Source organism: Phocoena phocoena, chromosome 11 (assembly GCF_963924675.1).
Source record: "Phocoena phocoena chromosome 11, mPhoPho1.1, whole genome shotgun sequence".
In the NCBI taxonomy this organism is placed as follows: domain Eukaryota; kingdom Metazoa; phylum Chordata; class Mammalia; order Artiodactyla; family Phocoenidae; genus Phocoena; species Phocoena phocoena.
Genome location: NC_089229.1, coordinates 21,429,896 through 21,443,360, shown reverse-complemented (window position 1 = coordinate 21,443,360; position 13,465 = coordinate 21,429,896). Strand labels below are relative to the sequence as shown.

The window sequence follows — 13,465 nt, the reverse complement described above, 5'->3', positions numbered from 1 at the left end:
CTGTTAACAGTTTTATTCTAAGTAATTTAATTTTAATATAAAGCACAAAGAACATTTGAATTATGTAACCAAGAAGAATTTTAAAAACATATTTTAGTTATATATATTTAAAATTCAATTCTGAGAAGCTAAGAAGTTAAAATAGGACTCATTAATTCTGCAAGTTGAAATATTACAGTAAAAACATTAAAATATGCACATTATATAATTAAATGATTAAAAGTAGTACAGAGAAAAGTATAGTTAAAGGGCAAAAGTAAATCTAGTAGTATGTGAATATAAGCAACCATAAAAAGTAATTATTTTAAATATACTTTTTAAAAATTTATTTATTAAAAAAAATTTTTTTAACATCTTTATTGGAGAGAGTGGTATGGACTCATATATACTACCAAATGTAAAATAGATAGCTAGTGGGAAGCAGCCGCATAGCACAGGGAGATCAGCTCGGTGCTTTGTGACCACCTAGAGGGGTGGGATAGGGAGGGTGGGAGGGAGACCCAAGAGGGAGGAGATATGGGGATATATGTATATGTATAGCTGATTTACTTTGTTGTAAAGCAGAAACTAACACACCACTGTAAATGTACTTTTATATCAATCAATGACTAAAACATTTTTTAAACAAAGAAAGAAAAGGAAAAAATCTTTACCTCTCCTCTCTGTGGATCCTGAATACGAGCAAATCTTAAATCTCCATGTTCCCAGTTCGCATTTACACTATAGATCCGTAGCTGGGAAAGTTCAAAGGATGCATTGAAGGCTTTTGCTCCAATGCGGATGACAATGGAATTTACAGAAACAGTAATTCCCTCAACTACTTTTTCAGCAAAGCCGTATTCACTGGGAAAACAAAGCAGAACAAAATATAACGCACTAAAACCAAAATAAAATCATTAGAAGTGAAAAAGTTTTGTTAATATTCTCACACAAGTACACAAACTGCCATAATAGTATCCATTTTTGTTTAACAAAACACATTTTTGTTAAAACAATAATCTAGTCTGGTTACATGTAAGTTACAAAAAAAAAGTGTTCTTCTCAAAATGATAAAAGGTTTTTAAAATTGGAAGTTACTCTCTAAATTATTATAATCACCTTCCAAAGTTGCCTAGTCTCAAAAAGCATTAGTGCAGACAACTGGCATCAATGTTAGTAAGTAAGAGGGCTAAATTCTTGACACAAAGAAGGTTGCAGAGGCCAAGTGGAATATAATCTCATAATTTAGAAATAAAGTCAGAAAAAGTTCACATTCTCTAATTCAATTCAGCAAGTATTGAGCATCTACTATGGAGATGATGCTAGGACATAAAGAAAAACAAAGTAGAGCTGTGGCGTTACAGGGTTTGCAAGTTACTTGGGTAGGAAAAAAAACACATATCTTAGCAACTGAAACATGAGGCAGTCTGTAATTAAGTGTTTTTTAAAAGGAATCATCAGTACACTTGGTAGAGGAAGAAACTGTTTATAGTTAATGAGAAATATATCCAGGAAAGAAAGATGAACTTTCCTCAAGGAGGGATGAAAAGGAAGGGAAATCTCAGAATAAGGAAAAGCATGAGCAAAGACATGGAGAATAATAAAGTAAAGGTCACATTTCAAGAATGGTAAGTACAGTATGACTTGAATATAGACTATCAGTATATTTTGGCAGGGGGGTGGTGAAAGTTTGCCAAATTGGCACCTTACTTCAATTATGACCATTATTCCTAAATCTATATCACTATCCAGATCTCTTGCTGTAACTTCAGACTGTAAAATTCAAAGGTCCACCAGACAGTTCTACCTGGCTGCCTCTCACACATTTCAAAGCCAACACACATAAAAGTGAGGCCATCATTTTTAATGATCATGCACACTGCTCCTCTATACCTGCTGCTATGTTTCTTGATTTACTATCTTAATGAATAAATAAAATTACTCATCTTTTCTAAAATTTAGATGACATCTTTTAAATCAGGATACACTTTGTAGGTTATGTGTAGATTGCATGAAATAATGCATATGAACCACATAGCCCATCTCTGGACTCAAGATACTGAAAAAGATATAACTGTTATTTATAGTATTATAAATAGTAGTATATTATTATTAATACTACTGGAAATCTCTAAGCCTCAGTTTCATCATTTGTAAAATGAAAATCATACCTATTTCAAAAGGTTGCTGTGGTCCTTAAGTGAAATGGTGTATGTGTAGTAATTTATACGGTCCTTGGCTTGATTGAGGTAATTTTGTTATAAAAAAAAGGTGGTTGTCTACCTGGGGTTTAGAAAATTGAGAACTGAAGAGGAAGAACTCATCAGCATCCTAGGGAGGAGTTGCTGTGATCCTAAGGACAAATACTGGTCACTTAGACAGAAATATTCCTGGAGTTGGAAGAATATTTCTATAATAATTATCTGGGAATACCCTTTAGAATATCCAAATCCATCTAATCTAATCTATGCACATTGAAAAGTGCTACAATTGTACTGGACAATTTACCATCAGAAGGGTGAAGGTGGACTCAATGACTAATGTCTACATGTTTCTGGTTTATGTCATCCATTATAAACGAAATTTCAGTTTACAAATAAGTCTCTTCTGAGTTTGGTTAATCTTCACATAGATGTTTATCTCCTTCATGTGAAGTGATAAAATCAAATTTCTGAATTTACAAAGTTTCCTAGACCATCAATCTGTGGGAGCATTGTTAGCCTACAGGTTCTGCACAGAAGGAAGGGTCACCCTATTAATCGTTAATTTCCCTCTATTTTAATCTCTTAGCTAGAAATAAAATCAAATAGATCAGTGTTTCCTTAAATTGCATGACTATAAAGAATTGTTGAAAATACATATTCATATTCTTGATAACCATTCTAGACCTAATGAATCCTAATTTTAAAGGAGGAGCCTAAAAAACTCTGTGAATTTCATAAGCACCCTAAATGATTGCTACAATTAGGCAAGTCTGGAAAACAGAAACAGATTAAGATACTACCATACAATATAAGAATTACCATCATATGATTACAAAGCCAAAATTATAAAGCTTGTTGACACTATAAAAACATGAATTGGGAAGAACAGTATCAACTACACTTAGCATACAATAAGAAAATACCTAATTTCTGCCACACCTAATTAAAATAAATCATTTGTTTATAGCAACTTTCCTGATCTTCTTTTGCCCTTTTAATAGTCTTATAAACATCTCAACTTTTTCTCCAATTTTCTGAGTCTAGCCAATTTTAAGATCAACTGCTCCAACCTACTCTATCTAACCTGAAATCATAATCTAAACTTTAAAATCTCAAATTGCTGGAAAATATGTAAACTACAAAGAAGTTAATGTGAAAGCTCTTTTCCCCATCACTATTACATATAGTCCAAATATAAACTGTATATCTGAAAAATCTGGCCTTCAGTCAACTCTCAGCAGTGGATGGATCACCATTTGATTCCCACACGAAAAGCCACTGATCAGACTGCAGGTATTCTCACAGAACGCATTAATAATGGTGGCTCAACCTTGGTGAAAGAGGAGGAAAATATGAGAGTGCAAGAAACAGAGTATGTGTGTGTATCTGTATGTGCATGTTCATTCTCAAGAAGAGTTTATCACTGGTTTTATACAGCACGCAGAATACTGTAAATGTTCAGGGCTGCCACGTTGTACAACTTGAGGAGGCATTAATCACATTAAAATCAATGTAAACTTTTTACGTGAATAGCTGCACCATCCAGAAATAGTGCAGAAAAACTGTTTTGAGGAAATGATATACAATACAAGATCCAAATTTACTGAATGCAAAGATGAATAGGCAAGTTTTTGAAGATCTATTTTTTAAGAACTATTCTAACTTCTCGGGGCAGCTTTGTGAAATGCTCCCCATGCTCCTACTTTATTAACATCTGATTTTTATCTATCAAAATTCAATCTGTGTAAAGTGTGAGCATTCTATATTTAATGAATTTTAGAGTAATCTGAAAGGTCTATAACTTTTTAAGGCATCAACTTAACTCTTAAGAGTCATAAAAATTCCACTGATGCATAGAACAAATGTTATACAGAGAAACCAAGTAAGAGACTATCTGATTTAGAATGCCTAAGCTCTTCTTTCATTTTCTGCTACTGCTCTGCATTTGACTGATCATTAGTATTTAATATCAAGGAAAGCAAGATGAATAAAAGAGGCTAAAAATCAATTCTGCTACTTTTGCAATGTATTTACTGAAACTGTAAAATGTTTGATGGGAGAAGTGACTAAAATAGAAACTGAAGTTAGGAAATTTTACTTTATGTCCCATTACTGCAGATAACAGAAAAAAAAAATTCCCTTTGCCAGTCATACAGATTAATGGAAAATAGCTTACCTTTGTCCTGAAGCAGTTGCAATTGGTGATGGGCCATTTGGGGTTCGTGGTTCTTCACATGTACTCATTTCCATTATTACTTTATCCAAGGACTAATAAAAATATATTTAAAATGTAAACATTAGATATTTTATTTTATGTATATTATTTAGATATTATTTAAGACTATTTTCTCTTTCATTTCTTTAGGAGCAAAGAAAACAGTAAGTAAGCAGAGTTATTTTAAATGTTTCTCTAGAGGTCTAAAAAGAGAAATACTAAAAAAAAAGTGCTTAGTCCTTTCTCAAGGCACTTATTTTCTGGTGGAAAAGCTTATTACAGGAGTACAGGAGAAGAAAACTGATGACATCATCAGGTTTTACAGACATATAATCACTAATCCCAGAGTGTACTACATTATTAATTGATAAATTAGATTATTTATTAATAAATAGGACTAAACCACCTCTAAAAGCTTAAACCTGAGCTTTAATTAAAACCTGGGCTAATTAAAATAAATAGAACCAGTCTAAAACCTGAGATTTAAGATGTGTAACTAAGAAAAATGCAAGAAATATGAAAAAGTAAATACTCTCATAGTAAAAAAGTTTCTTTCTCAGTCTAAGTTTTTTCTTGAAGGAAGATCAAATGTCCTTAGTAGTCATCACTAACACATCTCCAGTCATTCTTCATTCTCTATTTAATATTGTACTTATTATCTGAAACTGTCTTGTTTTGTTTACTTGTTCGTTGTCAGTCACCTTGTAAAAATATGCTCCCTCAGGGCAGAGGGGAGGTGCTCAGTAAATATTTGTGGTATGAATGAATCAATAAATGACCAACTGATCAGTTTTCCTTAAAAAGTAAAGTATATTAAAGAACGTATTATATTAGGTCAGTAAAAGCAGAAACACAGAAAGTCTGGACCAAACTTTATTAAAAGAAGAATCTCATAAATAAAGTATAATATATCAATAAAAAGTTTAAAAATGCAATAAAATATACCAACTTACAATATAATATTCTAGACCTGAAAAACTTTATAAAGACCCTCTCATTTTAAAGTTCAAACTTCTCATTTAAGAACTGAGAAAACTAAGTACGATCAAAATAGAATGAAAGTTAACTAGCAGAGAAGCCATGAGATTATGTTTCTATGAAACAAAATATTAATATTTTGTTTAATATTAATTAGATTTGTTAGATTATATGCATGTATGTGTTTATTTCTGAAGCAATTCAGAACTTACCAAACAGATGGGATGTGTTTTCAGTTTTGTCCATGGTATCTACAAAAGAAAATTTTTCTTTCTTTAAAATGAATCATTAAAAAAATAATGTAAAACAGTAATCAACACAGATACTCTCTTAACGTAGTGAAAGACATACCAAATTATATCAGATGACTTTTTTCTTAAATTGCAAAATAATAAACTAAGCAATTCATTCATACTCTTGAAATCAGCTGCACCTATTTTATATTAAAAAAGACTACTCGCCTTATTTTCTTGGTCATCTTTTTAAATAAAAATTTCAGGTTCTCTTAATATCTTTTTCCCTCAGTTCTGAAAACACATTTTAATTTTGTAGCTGAAGAATTCCTAGCAAAGCATAATCAGTGTTTTGTTCATTTAACAATTTTTTAAATTCCAACCAATCTTCTTGTAGGTATTCAAGACAAATACAAAAGTGAGACCATTAATGTTAAATACAAGTAATGTCAAATAAATAATGTTCAAATATATCCTGCACTAAAAATGTCATGTTTTTAGACATTTGGGCTTATGGAGGATAGAACAAAAATTAAAGGTTACCATCAAAGGATACAGCAACTTTTCTACAATCTTTTCTTTGGAGCCCAATTTTAATTTTATGAAAAGTTAGCATGCAGTATTTCTACTGAGTAGGCTCCCAAACTAAGCCTAATCTTTAAGAGAAGGAAATGATATGATGCATGATTAGACCCAAAGATAATAAGAAAGCTTAAGTTTTAATAAGCAGAAATAGTATTAAAAGAAAACTTTAAAAACCTCAAAATAAAAAACAAATGAGGAAAAGAGACAGAATTTCAAATAAAAGTATAATGTCCAAAATAAGATAACTTATCAGTCCTTATGTCTTCATTTGAAGTAGTGTTTACAAATTTAAATTGTCCCTTTTGACAACAAATCGTGTGAAAAAAATTTTAAATATGTACCAAATTATTTTATTAATAAAGCATCAACAATTTTATTTAAATATTAATATTAAATTTTAATAAAACTTAAAACCTATTAATTAATAAACATATATTAGCATTCAATTAAATTCAAAAGGCACACATTCATGCAATTATTTACAAGGTATCTGTCTTTTAAAATTATGTTAATAAAAATGCTTCTTTTCAGAATTACCTAAAACAAAATATTTATTTTAAAAGATAGGGATGAAATAAATAAAATGAAAACAGAAAGTGCCTTGCACAGATATCAAAGTCTCACCCTAATAGATGCTTTATTACAAAAAACTTTGTTGATAGCAAGCCATGTTGGCAAATCCAACATATTCTGGAGCACCTCTTCATCCAACTCCAAATTCTTCAGTTCACCTTCTCCTTTAAGGGTACTTAGATTTATCTTGTCAGGAGATAAATTTTTGGTAAATCTGAAAGAGAATATATATTGACACTTATTTTAGTGTTAGTTACTGTACCCCTGACTTGTTCTTGCAAATATACAGAGCATTAAGAATGTAATAGCAGCACTAAGAAACACAAAACCACAATGATAGGCTCTACTCTAATCTGTGTTTTTCAATGTGTTTTTGTCATTATTGTTTTGATCTCCCTTGTCCATAGCTCTCTTACACAAAGTCTACAGTATTTTTGGTATACATTTAAATATCTTATAACCAGACACAAGCAAGCTCTAGTTCTTACTGTCTTTCAAATTTATGAATACTTAGTATCCACTATTTTTCAGGAACTATGCAAGGCTTTGAGCCATCCCCTACAACATTTTGTTCACTTCACTCCAGACAATATCACAGAAGTGGATATTCCTATTTTACTAACCAATATACAAGTAAGGTAAGGAAATGAGGTGGCCCTTTAGAAATAGTAGCAGCAGCAGCTGCCACCACTGCCATTCATCACGCCAAGAGCCTAATGCAAGTGCCCAAAGTCACATAGGAGACTGGACCCTGAATTCTAATTAAAGAACTCAAATTCTCTATAATGATTTAGAAAGGAAAGTTCTTAAACTCAAAAGAAAAGATTGAAAATAATAATAGTTAAAATAACAGTGAACATTTTCCAAGGGTTTATTGGATACCAAGCTCTTCTCTCTGAGTGCATGTGTTACTAATTTTCATGATAACCTATTAGGGTCAATACTATTTTCATTCCCACTTTTTTTTTTTAATATTTATTTATTTATTTGGCTGCACTGGGTCTTAGTTATGGCAAGCGGGATCTTCGTTGCTGCGTGCGGGATCTTTAGTTGCATCGTGCGGGATCTTTTAGTTGCAGTATGCAGGCTCTTAGTTGCAGCATGTGGGATCTAGTTCCCTGACCAGGGATCGAACCTGGGCCCCCTGCGTTGGGAGTGTGGAGTCTTAACTGCCGGACCACCAGGGAAGTGCTTATTCCCATTTTTTACAAGAGTAAATATAAAGAGAAACTAATTTATTTGCCCAATGTCACAACTAATAATGATGATAATAGTAATAATAACAATAAATTATACATGCACTTTAAAGAACTTTCGTATATATTAATTCTTAACACAACCCTACAAAATAAAAAATTGCTAACTTTACCCAGCCTTACTTTTTCAAAAGTGAAACTATTGAAAAAGTTAACTACTGGCTAACAAAGGAGTTATTAGCCAGTCTTCTACCATTTTTTGATATTAAATATTAAAGTAACAAAATGTACTGGGTTATTTACATGACCTACACATCAACAAGAATCAATATGCACATGCTTCTGCACTGACTCTAAACCAGAATTTCTTGAGCCAGATCTTATCTGGATTCCTATCTTCTCACAAAGTGTCAACACACTGACTTTCTCAATATAAAGCTCGTATTTAACCCATATTTGACCAAAGATGCTGAGTTGTTTCTCACTTACTACCAATCATGTTTCATTTAAGAATATGAAGTTTCCTGAGAGGCTGCCATTTCTAATCATATAGGAATGACCTGCCACTGCCTCAAGGCAGAATATTAGTGCAGAAGGGAACATTCAATAAGTACTTACTGAGGATTCACTATTCCGACACATACACTGGCAAGCAGTATACTCAAGGTTTTTGCCTTTCTGAAATATTCAGTTTAGTTGGTGAAGAGTGAATACAGTAGGGGTTCTTAATCCAGATCGTCTTTGAAATAGGGACTTTTGAGCTGATATCTAAAGGATGAGTAATAGAAGTTAACTAGGCAAGGAAAAGAAGGGGTCAGGAAATAAAGCGTATTCCAAGTAGAGGGAATAAAACATATAAAGGTTCTGAGGCAGGAGGGAGCATGGTATAAAGTGGAAGTGAAAAAGATCAGCATCTGGTATGTAGCAAGAGAGCCAGGGGAGCAGAAGATAACTCTGGAAGGACAAAGAGAGGACTGATTACACAAGGCCTTGACCATTTTATTCATTCATTCATTCAATAAATTTTAACTGATTACCTATAATTTAAAAGGCACTAGGCAGGGCGGGCTTTCCTGGTGGCACAGCGGTTAAGAATCCACCTGCCACTGCAGGGGACAGGGGTTCGAACTCTGGTCCTGGAAGATCCCACATGCCGCAGAGCAACTAAGCCCGTGCGCCACAATTACTGAGCCTGCGCTCTAGAGCCCACGAGCCACAGCTACTGAGCCCACGTGCCTAGAGCCCGTGTTCCGCAACAAGAGAAGCCACCGCAAAGAGAAGGCGGCACACCGCAACGAAGAGTAGCCCCCGCTCACCACAACTAGAGAAAGCCTGCGTGCAGCAATAAAGACCCAATGGAGCCAAAAATAAATAAATATTTTTTTAAATAAATAAAAGGCACTGGGGATTTGAGAGTAAACAAAATAGATAAAAATCTCTTCCTTCATGGAGCTTAACTGGGGGGGTGGAACACAGAGAATTAAGAAATAAGTTAAATATATAATAAGTCAGATTCAAAGTGAAGAGGTACTCCTTACAGTTGAAATAAGAAATACAAATTTAAGTATATTGTTTAACCTCACAAATGTAAGCAATGGAAAAGCTAACAATAGTGATATAATTTATTAGGTATTGTAGGTCGGGAAAATTTGGAGTGGTTAATTTAGTAAAATCCTTACCTATCTTAGCAGTAAGTGAGTATGCAAGATCTAACACTGATACATCTAGAATGAACAGCATAAATATATAATTTAGAGCTAGTAGGGTAACAGTGAGGTAAATGCGACTGCCACTGGGGAACAAGATTGGAGGGATCAGGAAAGGATGGGTTGGAGGCTTGTTGCTTTTTGTGTTCAGCCCGCTTGAATTCATTCATTCATTTATATAACAAATATTTGTTGTGTGCCAAAAATGTGCCAGACACATAAATGAAACAGATGAGTGGGGGAGACAGGGTATTTTCTACCACAACAATGCCAAAATTTGAAACTGAATATTAGGCAGCCTTCTTCTTAAAATTTATTAGGCAATTGATGCCAACATTTTGCTCCCCTCTTCTCTTACCCTTCCTCTTACATTGTCATTCTGTAACACAAACTTTTCAGTCATCTGCTACCCACACCCAGTCTTGTTTTTTGGTGTTGTGGGGAACTTATGAATGGGGCAGTAAAGGAGAACTCTTACCTGTCCTACCTTTCCCCTCCAGTGGCATGGCTAGGAGAGGTCCCAGGATTTCTGTGGAGGGGATTTGTGGTTGTTGAGTTCCAGGTAGTTATGAGACACTGCAGTGAGCTGAAGCAGCAAGGATGATAAGCATGCTGAGCAGACTACTTTGGAGCCGGAATGAGAAAAGCTGTCTCTTTTTCTATATATTCAGGTACCAGAGCAGTGCATATAGAACCACCTGGGAGCGTTTAAAAAACTCAATGCCCAGGCACAACCCCCTCCCTTCCCACCCTCACCACTACCAATTAAATTAAAAAGTCTCTGGCAAAGGGACCTCAGGCACATGATTCAAATCATTAACATACAGTTCATAAGCGATTTCTGCACAGTTGATTGAGTTAAAAAATTAGAGCTTCAAACCACTTTTCATTCTGATATTCATAATATAAAGTCCAAGAAAGAACAACACTGACTTCCTTGACTTTATAATACATAGTTATAGTGTAAATAGAAAATGTATAGCTTTTATTTCATGAATAAGGTTAATTCTGTGGTCAAAAGCCCCCCCACACACCAACAAACATACTAGTTTACAGTTCTAATCTCACCTCTTACCCTCAGTGTCCCCATGCTGTTCTCCAAACATACCAGGCAAGCTCTCCTCCTTAGAATTTTTCACTGGCTGTTCCTACTGCCTGCAACACTATTTCCACCATATCCATAAGGCTAAGTCCCTTACCACCTTAGAGTCTACTCAAATATTACCTCCTCAATGAGGCTGCTGATGAAACAAAATTATTTTAAGGCAGGAAAAAAAATTTAACGTGAAATTTTCTCTGCTGTTTGAGCCACTATACCTTCTCCTTAGTGTGCATTGTGCATCTGCATTATACATTAACTAGATTCCCTACGAAGACGCAGGAACGTCTACACACACACACACACACACACACACACACACACACACACACATCAATTTCCTGCTGGCACCAGCAAGGAAACTCCTTAGGAGATAGCATTCCCTCCGTAAGGGGTTATGATGACACACTAGTCACTTTGTTGAACTATGTAAACTGTCAATGCCACCTTGATGTTTAACCCTTTGATGTATAACCCTTTGTCTCAAAAACTTATATAACTGTGCTTTGACCTCTAATGGGCAGAACAGTCCTCAGAGCTTTCTGAAAGACTATCTCCCTAGTTATAATTTTCAGATTGGCTTGAATAAAATTTCCCATTTCTTTCTTGAAAAAAAAAAAGTCAGATTCTGATAACTGTGGAAAAAACAAAGCGAAAGTAAGATAGGAGGTGCAAGCAGAGGACCTTTTAATTTTTAAAAGAGTAGACAGGGGGCTTCCCTGGTGGCGCAGTGGTTGAGAGTCCGCCTGCTGATGCAGGGGACACGGGTTCATGCCCGGGTCCGGGAAGATCCCACATGCCGCGGAGCGGCTGGGCCCGTGAGCCATGGCCGCTGAGCCTGCGTGTCCGGAGCCTGTGCTCCAAAACGGGAAGGGCCACAGCAGTGAGAGGCCCGCATACTGAAAAAACAAGACAAAACAAAACAAAAAAGAGTAGACAGGAAAAGCCTCATTAAAAAGATGACATTTGGGCAAAGAACTGAAGAAAGCCAAGGAGCTAGCTATGCAAATATCTGGAGGAAGAATGCTCTAGGCAGAGGAAAAGCTAAGGGCAAAAACTGAGGTAGGAACATGCTTGGCAGGTCTGAGGAATAGCAAGAAGGCCAATGTGATTGGAAGAAATGAACAAGAGCAAAAATGAAAGGAGATGAGGTTAGAGAAATAACAAGGGCCAGATCATGTGAGGCCTTTTAAGCCACTCTAAGGACTCTCTGGCTTTTACTCTGAGTAAAAATGAGAGTGACTGGAGATGGTTTTTGACAAGAACAGGGAGTTTTAAAGGATGGCTCTATTGAGAATAGATAAAAGAAGGACATGGACAGAAGCAGGGAGCCCAGACAGAAGGTTATTGCAATAAGACAGGTAAGAGAAGATGTTGCCTTGGACCAAGATGGAAGAGTAGGAAGTGGTGAGAAGGGAACAATTCTAGACATATTCTGAAGGTAAAGCCAACGGGATTTGATAGTACAGATTGAAGTCAAGGATGGCTCCAAGGTTTTTGATCTAAGCAAACAGAAGGATAGAGCCACCATTTATTGGGGTAAAGAGACAGAGGGAGAAATAAGCTTGGGATTAAGGATCAGAATTTAGGCTTGGAATAGTTTAATTAAGAGATGCTTATTAGATATCCAAGAGGAGATACCAATTAGGTAGCTGGATATTCAAATCTTATTCAGTAGTTGCAGATACAAATTTAATAATCACCAATGTTATATATGGTATTTACAATTGCAAGATGGAGACAAAAATGAAATGGCTCAAGGACTGTGGTCAAGGACCACTAAGAGGCAAAGTAACCAATGAAGGCGATTAAGAAGGAAGGGCCAGTGAGGTAGGAGAGAAATCGTTTTTGTTAGGTGAGAGAAAATTCAGCAGGCTTGTATGTTGACGACCATGATGCAGAGAAAAGAAAACTACTGATGGACAGACAATGGATGGAATAAAATCCTTGATTAGAAGACAGCACATAGAGTACACAAGAAGAAGGACTGGCTTTGAACAGTTTTGATTTTGGAAAGCATATTAATACTCTATATATGCAAAAAATAAAATAAGAAAGAAAGTGAAGAGAGGAAATGCCTAAAACTGAAAGCGACCTGAAACAAATGAACCTAATTGTATTAAAAAATACTGTAACCATATTCAAGGGGAAGATAGGAAGAAAGGACAGAGGGATAGATGGACAAAAACTAATCTGATTAACTCATGAATACAACATTTGACTATATATCCTTAGTGTTGGGCAAGGAGGGGTGATTAGTGGAGAAATCAGGCAACATCTTAATGGTCTATGGTACAAGAATGTTCATCTCAATGATATTTACAAAAGGAAAAAAGTGAAAGCACTCCATAATAATCCCTTTAATTATGATACATTATGCCTACATATATATCAAGCAATACGTGTTGAGAATTATATAAAGAAATGGTTATACTATAGTGCCTGGTGAAAATTCAAGGTTCAAAATTATATACTGTGATTTCAATATGCAAAAGTGGAAGATGGAAAGATTAAAATGTTATTCAAAAGAAATTCTATCTTCAATTTAGTTCATACCAAAGGGACAACATGTGCAAGGAGCATGGACCTTATTTAAAGTCAGACAAACAAATGTGAATTCTAGTTTAGCCACCTACTGTGACACCCCTCTGCCTCAATTTCCTCATCTGTAAAATGGAGAAAAAACTCAAAAAATGT

At 34.8% G+C, this 13,465-nt stretch overlaps 1 protein-coding gene across 1 annotated transcript in view; it reads right to left on the bottom strand.

The window, feature by feature from the left end:
- BLTP3B (bridge-like lipid transfer protein family member 3B) overlaps positions 1–13,465 on the bottom strand; it is a 100,824-nt gene that overhangs the window by 55,998 nt on the left and 31,361 nt on the right. The window contains exons 2-5 of the mRNA XM_065887279.1: positions 6,819–6,981; positions 5,589–5,627; positions 4,360–4,451; positions 654–843 (exon numbers count right to left, since the gene is read on the bottom strand). Of these exons, the coding sequence (XP_065743351.1) occupies positions 654–843; positions 4,360–4,451; positions 5,589–5,627; positions 6,819–6,981 (484 nt within the window). The remainder of the gene's footprint in view (positions 1–653; positions 844–4,359; positions 4,452–5,588; positions 5,628–6,818; positions 6,982–13,465) is intronic.